A 20,338-nucleotide genomic window follows, 5' to 3' on the forward strand; every position below is an offset into this window, starting at 1 on the left:
CATTGATGGCAGGAAGAAGTTGTGAATTTTTGTCTGAAAGCGAAACATTGTCGCCCTATAAACACGGTTCTAGGAAAAAGTGTACTATTAGGGAATTGGTCGCAACACTTCATCCCTTTTTGGAGTGTTAAATGAGTTTGTACACATTGATATGGCGTTCTTAGACTTCAGTAAGGCCTTTGACAAAGTGCCACATGATAAGCGTTTGTAGAAAATTGAACTAATTGGCCTTCCTGGTTCTCTTTGAACTGGATTACAGCTTTGTTAAAATACCGCAAGCAGTATGTTGATATGTATGGTTCTTTTTCTCATTTCCTTGCTGTTTCCTCTGGCGTATCCCAGTGAAGTACACCGGTACTACTACTGTTTATTTACTACATAAATGATTTAGTCCGTGTAATTACCGAAGCGGTGTCTGCCAGGCTGTTTGCCGGCGATTCTATCGTTTTTAGAAAAGTTCGCTCAGTTGATGGCTGTGTTGTGGTGCGAAAATGCCTGGTTGCAATGGAGAGCTGTTGTGAGGACGGGAGAATGATGTTAAATGTTGAAAAATGTCCGTTTCTAAAAATAACACCTAAAAAATATTTTTCTTTCCGGGTATTTGTTTCGGCACCTTTCAATACAAACGTCGCTGACGACAAATACCCAGGTTTCACCTTAAATTGTAATTTTTGTTCATCCCATGCATCACAACTTGTTCAGCTGCTTTTACCAAGTGGTGTTAAATAGACGTAAATTGAAGTACAGCCCCCCAAATTTTTAATAATATAGTGGGAGCGACGACCGATCGGCATGTCAGCGCCTTATCACGGTGTTCACCAGCAAAATAGGCGAGGGTACGCGCACGCGCCTAGAACTATCTGTTATAGGACCGTCATCAGCCCCGCTTTTCTTCTCAGTGCAACACGCCCCCTCTTTTTATTATCTTGCAAGGCCGTTTCGCTACCGCCAAAGGTAGCTAAGAAGCGTGGGGCACACGGTCATTCAGATGCTGTGGCAAGGCCTGTACCACTCTCAAGGAAACAGCGTAGCAGACGGCACTCATACAGCAGATAGCCCTATGCGCGTGCGCGTACTCTCGCATGTATCGTTGCTGAACACCGTGATAAGGCGCTGACATGCCGATCGGTCGTCGCTCCCGCTATATCATTAAAAATTCGGGAGGCTGTACAATCCAAGTCACGTTAAACCTTCAGCTTATAATACCTTTGTTAGACGCAAACATGAATATGTCTTCGTGATATGGGATTCGCAATTGAGCAAAGATATGTACATGCTACAGATTGTCCAGAGAAAAACAGTTAAGTTTATTTTTAACAAATGGGGGCATAAAGATTGTCCATCGAAGCTCATGTCTGACAACGATATTCAGTCCCTGGTAGTTCGAAGAACCTTGGTCCATTTATCATTTCTCCACAATATTGTTATTTATAAAATAAAAATAACTGTGTCAACTTTAATTCATCCGTTGAACACAAGAAGCACGCGACACGCTCCGGCACACTACGTTCAGCTTAGGTTTGCTAGAAAAAATCAGTTTATGTAGTTTTTTTATCCGTACCATTTCTGAATGGAATGCGCTCCCGAAAACCATTACTCAAGCCAGGAGTGTTTTTCAAGTCATTCAGGAAAGCTTTTGTCCCTGACTATATTTAATTGACGGTGCGCTAAGCCTTGAATGACCTGAAATGTATTTGTTTCTATTCTTACTTGCAAGAAATTGTTCTTTATAAAATGCATGTTTGGGCACCAACGTTGTGTGTTTTGCCAGTGTCCCCACCTGCTTGGTGCAGAAAATGTGCCACGGAGTATTCGTAATAAAAATCAGCCGTGCGCTGTAGGCGAGTCCCAAATTGTTGCAAAAATTTTTCTTTAGGCTGAAAAAAAAGTCTTCGCGGTTATTGGAGTCTGTCCACTATCTTTTACTACACCGTCCCTACCTAGCTTTACTTCCCCTCCATTTTTTACTTCACCTCTCCAAAGATTGTATCCTATTCTGGCAATATGGTACCTTCTGGTGAGTACATAGGCGCGTTATTTTTCTGAATCGATACAAAACAAAAACGGGGTTACACGATCATCTGAGGCCAACTGACGGCCAAATAAAGTCGACCATTACCTCACCGCAGAATCACGACCATCGCAGAATTACGACCATCCCAAAGAACGGCGTTCCCACTCCCTTCCGGAGAAGAACAGAGATCCCAACCCTCTTTACAGAAACACAGAAAGAGTTCAAGAAGAGCTCAATACAGAAAAACGTCACTTGTTTTCCTCTCTACACTGACGAGGAAAGTGACTCTGATGGTGTCTTATGTGATTCCAACAAACGTACCACAGACAACTTCGGTGTATTCAAATATAGATACGCGGAGGACTGAGAAGATCAACAGCACACATCACTGTAGAACATATTCGTACACATTCACTAAATAAAATATCAGGAAGCCAGTTGGGACCTCTCCATAGCGCCTTACCTCTTCCCTGAATTGTATTTTTACTCTTCTTAAAAAAGAATATTTCCTCGTTGGTTAGGCCCTGGTGGAAGGAAATCCGGAAGTGGTCGGCTGAAGCTACACCCACTCCGTGAAAGAGTCTTCGTCACGCGAGTTCACTAACCTTTCCGGACTGTCACTGAGTAAAATAGTTAGCTTAGCCGACGGCTCTTCCCACAAGAAGAAGTAAGGTGTACCAAAGCTGCCTTATTAGTGACAGCCGCCCATAGCGCGATGTCAAAGAAGTCACGGCTAAGAAGCCCTGCAAGCGGGCGTAGTTCGCTGAGACGCATATTGAGGAGGTGGTGCGCTATTCGAAGCCTTCTTGCTCCAACAACTGGACAGGTGGTTCGACGTCCGCAGGGTGAACTGCACGCCGTTCGAGGCAACTATGTAGACGTCTAAAGCCTTCCGGGCCTAATACGAGCTGGGGTGACAGGTTATTTAAATGGAGAGCCGTTGCGCTCGTCAGTTTAGCGGCTGCCAGGGACCGCACGGTCCCGCAGTCTGCCGCCCTCATCCGCTTTCTCTATTCCTTTTCAAAGAGGCGGGCCCGGACTCTCGCACTGTGGTCGTGCGGAAGTCCACTGGCGGAAACACCTCCCCTGAATTCCTTGCCACAGGTCTTCGCCTTCTACACTTTACTATTTTTGTGGTTGTCGGACGCCGGACATTTTGGCTTTTTTAAAGGTCGTACACCAATTTTTTTTCTGGGCAGTTTAACAAGAGAAGCTCTGGACTAGCTTGGCTTGTATTGGTTTTAAAAAGTTTTATGTTGTTCCGTGTGGTTATAATGGTGAGAAAAGATTTGGGGAGGCCTTGGCAAAACTTGAAAGCCTCGTTCACATTACGAACACATACTTAATGTAGCGCTGTTTAAGAAGAAAGGGATAAAAAAAAACTTATTCAGCCGAAGAACTGGTAGGTTGACTGTGTCCTTTGTTCAGGGCTCCGTTGCTTTTACCCGGTGAGGAATTAACATTATCGCTCTACCCGCTGCGGTGGCTCAGTGGCTAAGGCGTTGCGCTGCTGAGCACGAGGTCGCGGGTTCGATTCCCGGCCGCGGCGGCCGCTTGTCTGATGGAGGCGAAAAGCAAAAACGCCCGTGTGTACGAGATTTCGGCGCACGATAAAGATCCCCAGGTGGTCAAATTTAATCCTGAGCCCTCCACTACGGCACGCCTCATCGCCTGCGTTGCGTCGGCGCGTTAAACCCCACAATCAATCAATCATTATCGCTCTATGCGCAGTGGGTGACGTTGTTAGGATTCCTGAATTCTTTGTCTCTGAGACATGGTGGGCCTTTTGAAAGCTGTGCAGTGGTTTTAATTTGTGCTCAAAAGGTTGAGTATTACTGTCTGAAAAATTGTCGCTCGCTGTCACTATCGCTATCTCAAAGAAATCGTGAAATTGTGGTTGTTTGGGGAAACGTTAATGGCTTAGCACTCGATGTAACCTCGTAAAGGTCTACCATAATGTTAAATATTGACGGAAATCGAATTTAAACTGGGACTTCATTTTTAGCTCCAGATACATGACTAGGGTTCTGTTTACTTTTGCAATCTGCAAACAAAAACTTACTAGGGCGCTTGCGTATGTCAAGCTTGTTTGTATGGATATCATCTTTCTATAGCTTCTTTCTTCGGATCTTTCTATAGCGCTAGGCGTTGGAAAACATTGCGTCGCGGCGTGTTTGGCACTACCTGGTGGCCTCCACCAAAGTCGCACGCTCTTCTAGGGATACTCGGTCCCCAATCTTATACATCTCTTCACGTGAATAAGTTGTATCAGCTTAGTTAATGTAGGCACGGTTTAAAAGATGAAAACAAGAATTATCCTCAAGTGTATTTCGTCTCATCACTTGTAGGTGCATTTGGCGTGGAATAATCCCCATTTTCAAGATTCGTTGAGTGAAAATAAAACTGAGTGCGTGTTTTTAAGAGCAACCGTGAGCGCAGAAGCGAAATAAAATTTGCTCATATCATTCACAATAAATTCTGCGTATTCTGCGTCCTCTTTATGTAGTCACCCAAAAAGCTTCCCAGGCGTTTGCCTTCACAGGGTGGAATGGCTAATGATATTTATGGGCTTTGCTTATGTATCATTTTCCAATTTTCATGGCCGAATTCGTCTTGTGTGTTTACGGGAGATGGAGAACTGAAATTGTAGTTTTCCCGCAGCTTTTACGCAGGATAACAGAAGGAATAGATCCAGAGTAGTAAAGAAAATAAAAAAAATGGAAAAGCCCACAGCCACCCAGCCTCATTATGAATGCCTGTTTTCATTATTATTGGCTTCAAGTCGTCCCCGTTGCAGATAATATGAAACTTGCGTTTCCTATTATCTGCAACCCACAGCCTTAGTGTCTATGAAGTTTTAACACAATGCTTGATTCATGTCGAAGCCACCTTTGCTAATAAATTACGTACTCCTTGCCTATCGGTCTAGTGTAGTCACTAGTGTAGTCGCTGTAGGGCAGGTTCTATTTTTGGTACGGATGTAAAAACAGCTCGGAATAGGTTAAGGTGACGTAAACCTTAAATCGCGCATGTGCGTTTAGGTTTTGCAATCATCATTGATTTCAAAACATTTATTTATCTTTTGCAGCTGTCACAGTACGCTACCTCACCAAGCGCTACATCGGAGAGTACAGCTCTAGCACAGGTATGTTGTCTTCAAACAACTTTCCACACTACATTTTACTGTTCGTCTGCTCTTCGAAGTACGATAGCAATTATTTTTTGTGCAAGCCGTACTAGTGGACTAGTACAGCCGGTATAAGCCGCATTGCCTTTTGAGCAGTGCGGCATAATAATCTCTGTTAAGACATAGCAAAGAGCACCAACAAAGAGCATACTAAAAAAAAATACCCCAGGCGGTGTTTGCAACACTTTCTAGGAAAAAAGGACGTACTAGGTTGCAGACTTTTTTCCTGTACCGACGCTGTGCGAAATAGAAATTTACGGGCCATTAGGCTGCGCCAATAATACCATTTCTTGCGGATAGGTCACACATTCCTGCTTACAGAGCATTCTGAAATACCCTTGCGGGGGTTTTTGACCGAAGTGGGGTCAACACCCGCGGGGAAAATATACACTTGGGTAAAATCCCTACTGCGGTGCAATACCACACTGCTGCTCTCTGTGGGTAAGCTTCAGAAGCTTTACACCTTCACAGTACTCATACAGGATTAATTGTACGGGCATGGATGAATGCCCAGCATGCACCGCAAGTTGTAGTTACTGTAGGAACGCGCGTTGCAGCAGCATATGTTCTTTCATATGAAGCCCCGCCCATTGTGCTACTGCATGAATGTGATACTCATTGGGCGTGCATCACTTTGCTGGTATAACAGCACCAACTGCCGGTTATGCGCCGAGTCTTAGGCCCAACTTTTCGCATTGAGGTCTCACGATGTCAACACCTATCCATAGCTTGACGTACAATGAATACTCTTTGCAATGGGCACAGGATGGCGATGTTAGACCTCGAAGCACGACGTCAGAAGCCACGTAGAATGTTTAGGCTTACGTTAACTTAACTTCAAGTTAAGCCTTACAGTGAACTCAACAACATCATACTCTTGTACGTCAAATTACGGGTACCGGTTAAAGTGTTCGACGTCAAAGGCTTTTTGTATTCTGCTTCAGAAAAAAAATTTGCTACCGGGAAAATCCAGACAGAGATCTTCGAGTGTTATCTTTGTTTACGGAAGAAGCATTGTGGCGCAGTGACAAAGGCGATGTGCTGCTGAGCGCGAGGACGCGGGTTCGATTGCCGGCCGCGGCGGCCGCTGTTCTGATGGAGGCGAAAAGCAAAAACACCCGTGTGTACGAGCTTTCAGCTCACGGAAATATCACCAGGTGGTCAAACTTAATCCTCAGCCCTCCACTACGGCGCGCCCCATCGCCTGTGTAGCGTCGGCGCGTGAAAATCTTATATTCATAATCAACGGATGAAACTACGCGATCAGTAAAATGACCCACATATTCCAATACATTGACAAAATTCAAATAGAGGCAAAGTACACAGGTGGTGTTCAATAAAACAGGGAACATAGAGTACTGTCGAAGCATTATATAAATACGAGAATAAGTCATAGATGCGCACGCCATGTTCGAGTTTTACCGACTAATCTATGGGAATATTAACGAGAAAATCCGGTTGACGTGCCCCTTTTTTCACACGTTCCTTCCCAACGCTTACCTGATGTCGGCGAGGTAAGCTAACAGATAGGGGCAAGACAGCCTTAGGGGATTGATAGATTGTATATATATCAGCCCATAGTGTGTAGGAAGGAGTACGGAGGTGATAGTAACCACAAATTACATAAAAATGAACATTTGCAAGCAAAATTCTGAAAAAAACATTTCGAACAAATGTCAGCGTCCCTGTAATTATTGATTCGGGATCAGCAAAGGACGCTTAGTGTTTACACGTCTGCCACCGAAAACAGATGAACTGTGGCTTTCAATTCCAACTTGGCAGTCATAAACTAAAGAGGTCACACTAGTTAGTGCAACCACAAATGAGCTATCGGCGAACGGACTTGAGTGCCTTTTTATGTAGATGTTTCTGTACATGTAACAGCACAGCTTTTCTAGTCTGAATTAGAGTGAAAAGCTTTTGCTAGGGTATGGAATACCGTACCAAGCGAATACCGTACCATATCCTCTATGCTGAAAGCTACAGGGGCGAATGCGGGTTGTCCTTTGGGTTTTGGAGAGGAGGGCGGTCACCCTTCACTTTAAGGTTCGCAATGTCCGTTTTAAAAGGGAGGAGAGGGGGTTTCGACGATGTGGATTCGTCCCTCTTCTGAATCTCTCATTGGCAATGGATTCTATTCTTTTGAACCACGCCACGTAGTCGGCCATTTGATACCACTATGGTTGAAACAAAACTTATACAATGCTCTCATTTATTCGAAACTATGCTACGGGATTTCGGTGTGGGGGGACCACAACTAAAACTAATTATAACAGGCTCATTGTATTGCAAAAAAGAATTTTGCGCATATATTTAGATTATCGTGGCTGTTACGCAGATTTGGGGACAAGTCCTTTATTTACGGAATATTAAATGCTTCGAGCTGATCAAATCTATTACATGAAGGTTCTGCACAACATTTATAAGCAAAAGACCCACAATCAAGTTAACAATAAATCTTCTGTCTACCATCTCAGGCATACAATACGGCACACTCCAAAAGTAAGAACGAACTATGGTGAGCAATCTTTCCTGTACCAGTCAACTGAAATAATAAATAAACTAGGAGAAAAATTAAACTTCGACGCCAGTGAACTTACGTTTAAAAAACAGGTCAAAGAACTGTTACTTAAGCAAAACGCCCGCAATACTGATATATAATTAAGGGTTCGAAGTATATGTCTACATGTTCGCCTAAAGATAGAAATTAAAAACAATTACAAACAAAATACCTTCATACGTATTTGCGACATAGTAGTGTAACTGGTGAAAGTTCATGCGTACGAATTACTGCGTTTATGTGTACATTGTGATCCCTTTGTTAATTGGAGACCTATGCTTTGTATATTATATAAGAAGTGTAGTAATGACTTTGCTTTGTGCTATTTCTCTTTTACGATTGTGGTATTATGCTTAAATTTGTGAACAGACGTTGTTATGTACGCTGTAAATCGGGTGGCTGAGGCCTCCATCAGGCCACGTTCGCCTTTAGTCTCAGCCTCCCCTTGGTTCTTGCCAAGAAATAAAAATCAAATCAAATATATGTTTAGTGAATTTGCAGCATTTTAACCCTTATTTCTGCTTTTCTGCTCCAGATATGCTGTACCGGCACAACGTCACGTTCGACAACGTGGCAACGGACGTCGAAATTCTCGACTCATCTTGCTGCATGGTGAGCTCAGCAAGGGCGGGATTTGAACACCTTTTTTGCATTCTGGGTAGGGCATCTTGCCGGTAGCAGCTTCACTGTGTCAGTTGTTCAGATAAAACCAAAAGCACTAAGCACTGCGCACAGTAAGACGCACATGCACGGAAACACGAACGGACTATGCACTCACACGTACTCGCACATTCACGCGCACCCACACACCCAGGCCGCACCACCACAGCGCACGTTTTGATCCGTTCCAACTGTCATTGTTATATTCCCATAAAGTTCGTTCACGCTTGACTCAAATGCTTTCAGCGACTATCTTTTTGCTAGTGACAAGGCGAGAGAACCTCTTGCTTTCAGAGCTAAGAATACGGAGACGATTTTCCAAGAAGAAATCCACAAATGTAGTGGAACCAAGGAAGCCATTACCTCAACACAGCCTGTATTATTTGCTACGACAGCATGTAGCGGCATGTTTTTAACACTCGCGAAAGCTTAGCTCTAATCTGTTGGACTGTTGGACATATCCTCCCGAAAGACTGCAAGATATCACTTTTCAAACCATAATTCCTTTCGAGTCCCGAAAACGTCTCCCTCTGGGTCAACACATCTGTCGACAGTGCGTTTTCTCAGTCAGTGAGCTCGTGAGGAACCTCCAGGTGGTCTGAATGGTTCCGTAGTTTTCCTGTGTGGGGTTTATCCCAGCCAGGGTGTAGTTTCGTAAGAAAGTGCGCCAATGTGAAGGGTTTTAGTTCTTCAAAGTATGGCAGTTATCGACATACCTTCTGCAACTTAAAAAAATGAAAACTATCGATTCGGTAAATCAGTTTAAAAACCACGCACTGGGTCCTCCGATGACCTAGCGTAAACGAAAACACTCGAATCATTTGAAATTACCCGCCACATGTTACAGCAACTCCAAAATAATGAGCCGCTCTCTTCGAATCTCTGTGCCTGTTTGTTCGTTATTGCCAATGATACTTCCTTCGAGGACCTGCGGGAATGCTGCATGAAATTGTTAAGAAGCTGGTGCTGTTCCTGTAGTCAAGGTAACTCTAGCATCGCAAAGAGGGCCGGTGGTTGTTTTGCCGCAGAGCCTCTTAGCTCCAAAACAACTGCAATATTGCGTCCCTTCAGTTAGTCTCTCAGAGTCATCCGTGCCAAAAGGAAGTCGACAGTACGCATAGAACATGTTGAAGTATCCAATGTACTCGTGCATTGAAGACGTGGTCCACCATTCTGTGCGAGGTATCTTTCTCATATCGGTGCAAAGGAAGTGCTCCACTCTAAGGAACTCGGTGGGTGGCGCATGGTGTAATAGATTGTATACATGTAGTGTAACCGCATCTAAAGGCAACGGAGGAGGTACGGCCGGGTCGACCTGGTATACCCGACTACTTCATGTGCCTCGCCAAAAAAAGACCTCATGAAATGAGCAATTGTTCTTTGCGTCGTGCAGTTCTTTATAAGTCAACTTATACATGTGCAGTGTTTACCAATTTTCTCGTATTCGGCTCGCCAAATTTAGAGAGACCGTGTATTAAACACTTACAGGTGGCTTACGGCGCCATTTTCCAAATGATTCAGTTATTCACTTAGGCTTTCTTGTGAGTTGTTTACACAATGAAGAGTTCATAATTTATACATCAAGTTGTGCTGGCAGGTTTCTTTGAAGTCTTGAATATGCTAGAATGCTGCACGACCTCTTTAAGTTATGTTTACTAAACACAACTTGGACTTTAGTGCAGTTACAACTCGATGTAAGGAACCTCTATATAACAAATTCCTGGTTTTAACAAATGTTTTCAATTCCCCATTGCCAGCCCCACTAAAACCCATGTGTTCGCGACCTTTATGCAACGAAGACATTGTGGCGGTTAGCCTTGATATAACGAATTGCCTACGCTGATGATCCCTTGCTTCTTGCACTTTTTCTTAAAAATGGGCTGGGTAAATGCAATAATTTGGGAAACTTCGCCCGCACTTCAAACAACCGTGCGTTTCCAGTGTCAGTGTGGTGTCCGTTAGGTGCTAGGCCTGCCTGTCGGCGTGTAGTGGCGAGTCTCCGCTGCTATCTGCGGGGTCCGTTCATCCGTGATTATTTCTGCTGCCAGAAAACGAAAAGCTTGGTATTTTCAACACAAGCTCGCAATTTTAAATGCTGTTTCCTCCGGTAAAAAGGAGAACGTCGCCGGCCGGTTCAGTATCGCAGCTAGCTCTCTCTCAGCAATTTTGAGTGTTGCAAAGGGTGCCAAGCTCGACAAAAGCCTCCCTTTCAGGATATGTTTGCCCTTTGAAACGGTATAAGGCACTAAAAAATGTCTACAGGCATCAATTCCCCTGAACTTCGTGCATCGTACAGGCCCCCAAAAACCACATAGTTATTCTTGTGTTCAAAACCATAAAGTTGGTCTATGCGCAAAAGCATGAGTTGCTCCTCTGCTGGGTACCAGGGCACTCTGGGATCGCTGCAAAGAGTTGGCAGACGAGAGGGCCGCTGCTGCAGCACTCGGGAACACTGTAGACATAACAACGGTACCCTATACACACCTCAAGCGACACATCAGACAACACTTGCGCAGAACATAACAAACACACTGAAATGAACAGACAGAGAAGAAACTACAAGTAATAAAGCCACACTTGGGACGGTGGACAGCTGACTCACGCAACATACACACGGAAGTCGCGTTGGCTAGGCTACGGATAGGGCACACCGTGCAACGCACTCGTATCTGCTCACGAGATTTTCAAAACCCCTATGCAGCAGGTGCGGGGAGGCCCTATCCGTAGTTCACATACTCATTCAATGCAAGGCGCTCGACACCACGCGACGCAAACATATTCCTGAACTGTACAGATAACACATCCCGCTACACCCATCACATTTCTTTGCCGACAACCCAATGTTTGTAACAAGCATGTTTTTCAGCTTTTATCAGACGTCACGGTTTTACAGCTTCTTTCATGTCATGCATAACTACACTGGCCCTATACACCAGCCATCTTCATGCATTCGCTTCACTTTTATTTTTACTCCGACAATTAGTATTTAATTGCAAATATGTCCTCATCAAATAACTTTGCCTTTGGCGCTCTTTGCCCTTGTCAGCTTTGCGCCATAAAACTGAAACCATCATCAGTTCCACCGAAGTTACGATTGCGAATACGGAGGAAGGTGACCGTAGTTCTTTGGAGTCCAGTGTAGTGACTGAGTTCATGAGAAAGCTGCAGGCCCCAATCACGCAGTTTTTCACTAGGAAATAAATTCTTGAAGGGTGAGTTCTCCATCACTGATGCTTAGCATTTTTGTTCCCTTTCTGCTTCACTCACCCGAACATTAACTCGAATCCTGCTTGTACCGAAGACCTGCATGTAACAAAGAATGGCGATTTTTTGTGAACCTATTTATATCCGAGTTTAACTGTATTAGTAATCCCGTCAACGCGTTGCTACTGAAGTGGTTGCGGTTTTAAAACAGACGAAGAGAGACGTAAAAACCTGCCTTGTTTTGTGTTTCTCGTGAAGTTAGGCGCTTTCAAAAGAGAATAGCTAAGCACTACCCTTTTACATCGCCATGATGATGATGATGATGATGATTACGATTGGGTGTTAATGGCGCAACGCCAATTAGGGCAAAGAGCTCCAAGTACGACATGACCATGAAATGCTGATTGCGTACCTGTGCAGGTGACGGGCTGTCTGTACGACCACATCACTTGGGCGGACGCGTTCGTGCTGGTCTACAGCATCTGCGAGCGTTCCAGCTTCGACCAGGCGCGCGCGCTCCTCGAGACCCTGGTGGCCGTTCGGGGCGCCCGCTCCGCGCCCATGATCCTGCTGGGCAACAAGCGAGACCTGGAGCACTGCCGCCAGGTGGGCGTCGACGACGGCCACGAGGCATCGCTCCATTTCCATTGCCAGTTCTACGAAGTGTCGGCCGCCGAAAACTACGTGGGTGTCTCGCTGGCCTTTCAGAGCCTCATCCGGGAGACGAGAGCTCTGCAGGCGCTGAGGACATTGCCCATACGGCGCAAAGCCGGTGCTGCCATGACCGTATCTAAGATGATCGGCATGGTGTTCGGCAAGTCACACAAGTCGCAACGCAACGGCAAGAAGAGGCCTTCCTTGTCCATCTGAAGGCACCCTTGTGCAGACAGTGAATGTTGTGCTGTGCGGCCCACTGAGAGGGCGAGTGTTACTAAGTGTCTCGCTGCCTGTGTTCCCGCTGCCACTCGTCTCGTGAACAGAGGCAGTCAACGTGGATGTGTATGAACCAAGCTGTAACGGTTGGTCCGAGGCAACTGCCTGCCATGTAGATTGATATGAAGTGAGTTGGACACTTACGTCACCAGGAAAGTGCATATGTGCAGACTGACTGCCCAGACACCGTGTTTACAGTGATTGACTCCTGATTCGTTGTGTGCTGAGTGCCATGTACCAGTTATCTATGGGTGTTTTCGGTGCACCATAAAGCCATGCTATTTGTGCCATCTTCCTAGAATTTCTGCGGTACGTTGCCGTCAGCAATTCTAGTCACCTTCATGTCGACTCAAAGTTTCGAAGGTAGTTGTAATGTGAGATATATGCTGTTCATTCTTGCGGCCCAGGAGGTTAAAAGCCGTGATTTCTTCATACACCGCCGTATTGGCTATACAGAATTCCCAAAACATCCGCGGAGACAATTAAATGTGTCGTGCCTACGAAACTGCGAGAGTGCTAATGCGCAAAGTGAAAGGGAGAATGTCGGATTTATAAACATATAAGTACAAGTAAGCAAATCTTTTGACTTTAACGAGTTGCGTTGAACTTTGCGTGTTTTAATAGCGTAAAGGTTGCACATACCAATAATATACAGAAGCTTGGCTCGAAGGACATACATTTAGGACGGCTTACAAGCCCAGAAATTGCACTTCTATAGTTGGCATTTTAGGCATGGACGAGCCAGTTCAAACAGAGGCTATTTATGGAAGGCGTTTGGTAAAGAACATGCAAGTCTTTGAATGGCTGCTGACACGAGGTACCATCATATGGTACTCAAAAAAAAAGAAAGGTAAAGGTGGCCGCAGCCACAATAACGTGGGACTCGTTCCTCTTAATGTACCAGATTTTTTACTTCCTTTTTTCATGCTTGAAATCATGCGTCCTGATGAATGGCCTGTTGGGAAAGTATTTCTCCTAAAATGTCTTATCGCAGCAGTAAAGCAGTAAAAACGATTTTATTATTTGGGATACTACGCACTAGTAATCGTCAACTTTTGTCGCAAATGTGCATGCTTTGTAAAACAGCTTTCATTTCTACGCACTCCCGGCAAGTATTCTAGTCTCTATTCTTCATTCATATCTGTGCTTGACACTGGATCAAAATGTTCTACATTGTTATATTACTTGGCTTTCGTTGCCACTTTTCACAGGAAATTGCAGACTAACGACAGAGCATTTGATGTTACTTTGAACACCATGATTTATTCGTATTGATTCACTGAACACGAAAAGCTTTTCTACATTGAAGGTTAACCGCTGGTTTCCGGCGTATTGCATGTATTTGGATGATGCTGATGATTACAACTCCAACAGGCCTAGCACTGAACTTTGGTGTGATTAGGAAGTATTAGTAAAGCAAACCACTGTAATATCTTATAAAACAGCAACCTGTTGTACTTTAAAACACTCTGAACCTTAGGAACCGGCAGGTGAGTTGTCAAATGGCACTTTCTGTAACAAATGATATTGAGTAAGTGCTGTCTACGTAGTGCTCAGGATTAAAATGTCACGGCAAGCCTCGTTCCTGCAATTTCGCAACGCTTAGGCCAGTTTGCGCTTAATAAAATGGTGGTTAATCGCAAAGGTTTACTCGGTGTAGGTGGCGGTGGCGTTTTGTTCAAGTACCTTGCCAAAATTACTTGAGTCGATATAGATACATGTTTATGATGATGATGGACAATTTATATCTGCCTCCAACTACACAGTTCACCCATATGCAGGTCACGCTCTTTTTTATTTCACTTTGTGATCTCAATGAGACCTTTTCATCAGTGAAATGCCTGTCATTCCTGCTTTTTTTGTAGTGACCATGCATACTGTTCCAGATATAAGTGCAGCTGAACAGCATAGTTTATGTGATGCATAAGCAAATCACTTCACAGACGATGTGATGCCAGAGATAGGAGCTATCAGTGCCAAAATAAGTTTTCGTCTTTAGAAAAGGATGATTACACATTGTCCTTATCATTCACTGCCATATCATTCATTCCTGTTCCAAGGCAGTTCTTTCGTGTACTTTGTGAGACTTGTGCACAGAGGATTTGGTATGTCGTGATAATCACATTATTGATGTGTTCTGTTTTCAGATCATTTGTATTTATAAAATATAGTTACCAGAAAAATGGTCTATAATAAAATAAGACAACAATATTTCTCACTATTCATCGCTGTATGTGTGTTGCAAAACCCCCGCTTGGCAGGTGAAAGATCAAATACAAATAGAAACTCATTCTGGAAATGCATATTTTTGAATGGACGTCAATATTGACGGCCCCATTAAGAGGTAAGTGCCGAAGAAGCTTAAGAAAGCATATACATTTTTGCTTTAAAATAGACGTATTTTACTATTCGCCGCTATATAATACCTCACTGGAGTGACCGTACCCATATTTTCATAGCATTATACGTTATCTGCTTCTTTGAGGTTCATTTTTTTCATTGACCTGTATATGATTGAAATCTGCGTGCCTGGATGTAATTTAAAGCATGCCATATTCTATATTTGACGATCACCTAAATATTCTAAGGGCTCTACAACTTTTTTTCTATTTTTACGTCCCTGGTAAAATGTGGGGTGTGCCCTTCAATTTATTTTATGGCTGGAATGCTTCAGCGATTTTTTAAAGTAGTGTTAACATGAGGGACTCAGCCCAGCGACCTTCATTGAGAAGTTAGCGATCGAAACCAGGGATTTGCAAAAGAGCTGGGCTGTTCCACCTAGCGACCATTTTAAAGCACTGGATACCATAAGCAGCTCCACCACTCATGATCAGATTACCTTCAAGATCCATATCCATATACGCTCTCTCCACCTGAAGAGTGAGGACCTTCGCAGCGTTTCGACACATGACAATCATTGGGTCTGTTCAGCGAGAGTGGCGCAGTTTTGCGCAGTTGCACAGGACAGTTTGCATTGACGTAACTGCGCTTTCTCAAATGACTGCCGCCCTCGACGCCTCACTTCGGCAGTGGTGCGCTGCATAACTGCACCACAAAAGATTTGACACATCACAATTGCCGCTTCTCTACCCGCACTCCCAAGAGCTTGCAAGAGCTGAAGCTTGGACGAGTTAGTGAAACATCGCCGGGGTTGGAAGCGCAAATTAAGAGTGGGACCAGAGAACACAACAAAACGTTGACGACGCAATGCGCTACTGTCAAACGAATTTTCATTTTTAAACAACACGTGTAAGCAATCAATGTCCTAAATTTTTCTTCCAATGACGTAAAAAACACCTTATTCTGTTTTTACTACAAAAGAATACGGATACATTAACGATGCGCCTGATTCCAAATGGAAAGTGCACGCAGGCTGTAAATATGTATGTTTTTGCACACAAAGCATGCGTAGGCATGGAAGGCGTATGACATAAACCAATGGGCAATAAGAGAACAGTAGCAAGTATTTTGAAAGGTTTCAGCAACACTGGTATTTTTCAGCGATGCCTCCTGGGTTCTGCGAATGGGTACACTAAGCCCAGTGACCCACACGGAAATGTATGCGGTGGAGGAGTCAATTTATCAGGAACTGCGACCTCTCGGGTACTGCGCCTCTGGTGGCGCAGCCGTAAGCGGAACGACTAAGCGGCGGTACATCGTTCGGAGAAGTTGCCCGTTATAGACCGCAAACAGAACTTAATACCGAGAGCGTGCAGAAATTATGTTAATTATCCCATGCAGCATTCTTCAGGAAAGGTGGTCACAATCCCAATGCCATTAGGGAGTTGCACTCCCACGCAAGCGAGCCGGCACCTCAAATTAACTGAAATCCAAACTGGTAGAGCTCAGAACATTGAAACACACAATACTCGCAATGTAAGGTTTGTTGCTCCCTAAAAGATGAAATGCTTCCGTTTTTGCCTCCGGCAACGATGGCAGAGATTGATTGATTGATTCAGTGACTTCTTTATTTATTTATTTATTGTCCGCATTGAATCAAGATGGTCATGGCCCAGGTGGGGGAGGGATAGGGAATTGTAGATACTGGGAAGTTGGGGGGCTTTAGTCACGCATGCGGCCTTCGGAGGATTGGAAGGCTTGCTTCAGACGGCTGAATAGATACCGCATAGCAGCTATGAAATAATTTTTTGTGAGCCAGAAAAAAACCCCTTCGGAATCTTTATGCTAGTGATCAGAAAATATTGGTGCTAAACGTTATATACTCGAAATTCGTCACATCTTCAAAACAAGCCAGGAATCAGCTATTTCCCGTCACGTTACGGGTGCACAATACAGCGGAATAAATCAATTCATCCTGCAATCGTTGCTTCTTTCTCCCTCAACGCAATACTGTAAATCGCTTCTGGTCAGTAACACATTCAGTGTTTTTCTTCTTTCTCTTATTGCAAGTAGTATATTTCGCTTCTTCAATAAAAATAAAAATTGAGTCAAGAAAGAAAAGAATAAGAACTCTTTCTGAGGTACATGTAGGTCTGTTGGATTCGCACGATATTCATACATCTATTTTGAGATAGTTGCTGCTTAAAATACTTCAGCTGAAATTACCTGAAGATATTTTAAACACCTTGCCCGGCAACAATTTGTTCTAATGCATTTGAAGTCGGTATGAGCTCTTGTTACCTTGCTCGATATCGGTGCTGTTATTAGTGATAGTCCATTCAGGTTTTAGTTAAGGTGAAGAGATCGCACGGCCTGTGTCTGCGGGCTTGCTGGAAATATATACTCATCAATATAAGGTTTCAAGTTGCGCGTACTTACAGAAAAAAATATTTGATGAAGCAAATACCGCTAAGGTAAGAAATACCGGTTTTCTAAAGGGAGAGGGAGAGAACAAGCATTTGTGTACAAACGACCCAAGTCGATCCTCATATCTTAATCTTCAATTCACCGGGTCCACGTAGTGCTGATAAACGTTCGTGCTGATACGGCACACATGTTCAGGCAGATCTTCCCAAGTCGCCTAGATGTTCACTGTTGGCGGCGGAGGACGCTAGAGCTCACAGGAAGTGACGTTAGAGGTATTTGGCAAGAGAGGATGTTGGGCATTATCAATAAGAATAAGTAATGGATGAGTAGAAAGAACAGGTTGGAAGGTAGGGGCGGCCAGCGCGCCAAAAGAACGTGACCGGGTCGGGGGCTGAAGAGGTTTGAGCCCGCCAAATAAGGCACACAACCTGACGGGCGCGACAGTGACAGAGGGATTGGTACAGGAGCAACCCTGTTGCCCCGGAATGTGTGCGAATAAGAAATCTTAAAATTTTATGGTCCAATTCTACTCCAAAGCACCCTCCTTGATTTCGGAAAAGCGAGCTGTAAAATGATTTATCTGAAGGTTGGGTTCGAGTTTAATATACGTTGCACTATTTCAGCATCACAGATACGTCAAACGAGTGCAAAACATGGTTGCCGCACGGTAGTGCTCGCACACACACGCACAGCACGCACGCGCATGCGCGCAAACACACACGCGCGTGCACACACGCGCGTGCACACGCACGCACACGCACACACGCACGCAAACGCACACACACATACCCACGCCCACGCACGCACAGAAACACAAACAAAAGTACAAAGACTGAAAATCGCAACCACGCACGGATACACCAAGACTTCGATTTCGGTTTATTAGCTGGTGCGCATGTCTGATCGCGAAAAATATATACACATACATTTTTATTTCCACACGCAGGTTAACAAAAAATGTTCTGATCTCTTGTTTTCGAGGCTCCATGTGGGTGTTTCCAGCATTTTTCCACCGCTTATTATGGTGTGCACGTGGTCGGCATCGCGCTGGGAATGGGCTCACAGCGTGGTCTCAATTCTGCCACCTCCATGTTCGGGTGGGCGTATCCCGGGAAGAAAAGGGATAAGCGGGTTGCCGCGCTTTTTCTGTTTTGTGTCTGAGTCTCGTGTGCTCTTTATTCGAGCGGTGGGTGCAGAGGATTTCCTCTCTGCTACTGTGTTTCCCTGCGTGCTTGACCTTTGCATCTTCGCCCGTATTCTCCCTCATGCGCTAGCTTCCGTCTCCGAGCTGGGCAACTTCCCCATTATTGTGGTGATTGCATAAACAGGGCACGTACGTTTCTTCGTGGAATGTTAACTAAAGTCGGATGGGCTTGACCGTGAGACGTAGCAACTTATTGGCAAAATTTTAGCACCATGGGTTGAAGGCTACTGTTGGTGCGTAGATTGCTCTGAGAAGTTGTTTTCACAGCAGTGAACACAAAAAGATGTAATTTGCAAAACAATTTCTCCGATGGGCATCGCAAATGTTGTTAATTAACGACCAGGAAATATAAATGTCATGACAAAGTATTCCGCTTAGAAGCAACAGAGTTTGTGTAGTTCATGGAACAAGCCGATAACTTCAAACCAGCTCCCAATGCAAGGGATTAGTACAGGTGAAAATTTGACGCCGGCTGTCGGAAGAACAGTGAACATAACAGTGGCTACGGAAACAAATTACTTGCAGGCGGCAGTGTACAGCGTGTGCAATGTGTTTAATGCCCCTTGTGACTCCGTTGAATGCTACATTCCTAACCATCAATTCAGCGGCATTCCAATATGCTCACCCCTTACAATGTTCCCCTTAAACTTGCAACATCGACCATTGTTTTCAGCACTGCACAGAAGCAACGAGCTGCGCTTAAACTTACAAGATAAATAACAGCACAGAAAACTACTCCTGAATTCGAAAGCTAGCTAACACGGCTTTCTATTTAGACTGCCTTATGGAAAGTGTGCAAATCTTTCAAAGTGGCTTTACCTCCGTCCTGCCAAAACAGCGCACATACGCCTCCACACTCTCGGCTTTACCGTGACCTAATTAGTCACGCCGTAACGAGGCTGAAGACCATGTGCGCGAAACGTTGAGCAATAGATTGAGGCCACGTAATAAACGCACACCGAAGTTAGGCCCGACATGGTTTGCATATATATGACCGCATTGATCTCATATCGCACAGCTTGTTCTGGAGAAGAAGAGGACCTGGTTTCTGGCCGCCTCGCAGGTTTTGTAGTAGGGAACACAGGGACTGACCTGTTACATAACTAACTTACAGGCACAGTGTGCAATACAAGAGAGTGCTGCTGTGGCCCACTGTCGACTACATGCGGGCTTACACTACGAATAACGCACTGGCAGCCTATAAAAATAGAAGCGCTGCTCACAGAGCCTACTACTTCTAAAACACAGGTAAACAAGACAATACAACTAGAACGCTGTGGTAGGGAGGGGAGAAAGAGAGAATAAACTTTAATTAATCCAGAAACTGCTGGAGAGAGGCGTCCTCACTCCAGGATGCCTTGAGCTCGGGCCGCGTCGACAGCCCTTTCGATCAGGCGCAGCTGATCTTCGAGGCCGGAGCTGGCCAAGGCTCTCTCCCAAAGCTCTGTGGAAAGATGGATGTTAGGGGGGTCTAGGGTGGACTTGTCGCAGCCTCCCACTATGTGTCTGAGAGTCCCGGGCTCTCCACAGAAGCGGCAAAGGGGAGAAACGTGTGTCCGGTCAAAGAGGTGTAGTCTGGTGGGATGCGGGAAGGTGTTGACCTGCAGGGCACGCAATAATCTTTCCTGATCTCTCGGTAGCGATTTGTGTGGCGAAGAGTAGGTTTGACGGGACAGCCTATAGTGTTGCGTGATTTCTTGGTAGGTGACAAGAGGTTGCATGCGCTCGGGCTCGGCTCGGGATTCACCAGCGCTGGCTCGGCGAGTCAAATCTCGAGCTACGAGGCTGGCGATCTCGTTGCCGGGGATT

At 44.8% G+C, this 20,338-nt stretch overlaps 1 protein-coding gene across 1 annotated transcript in view; it reads left to right on the top strand.

The window, feature by feature from the left end:
* LOC144143587 (ras-related and estrogen-regulated growth inhibitor-like protein) overlaps window positions 1-14,798 on the top strand; it is a 61,569-nt gene extending 46,771 nt beyond the window's left edge. Inside the window, exons 3-5 of the mRNA XM_077675396.1 lie at window positions 5,103-5,159; window positions 8,297-8,373; window positions 12,046-14,798. Coding sequence (XP_077531522.1) covers window positions 5,103-5,159; window positions 8,297-8,373; window positions 12,046-12,495 — 584 coding nt within the window. The 3' untranslated portion in view covers window positions 12,496-14,798. The remainder of the gene's footprint in view (window positions 1-5,102; window positions 5,160-8,296; window positions 8,374-12,045) is intronic.
* The last annotated feature ends 5,540 nt before the right edge of the window (window positions 14,799-20,338 follow it).

The sequence above is a fragment of the Haemaphysalis longicornis genome, unplaced genomic scaffold, assembly GCF_048455015.1.
Source record: "Haemaphysalis longicornis isolate Haplotype H1 unplaced genomic scaffold, Haemaphysalis longicornis Haplotype H1 scaffold_6, whole genome shotgun sequence".
NCBI lineage: Eukaryota > Metazoa > Arthropoda > Arachnida > Ixodida > Ixodidae > Haemaphysalis > Haemaphysalis longicornis.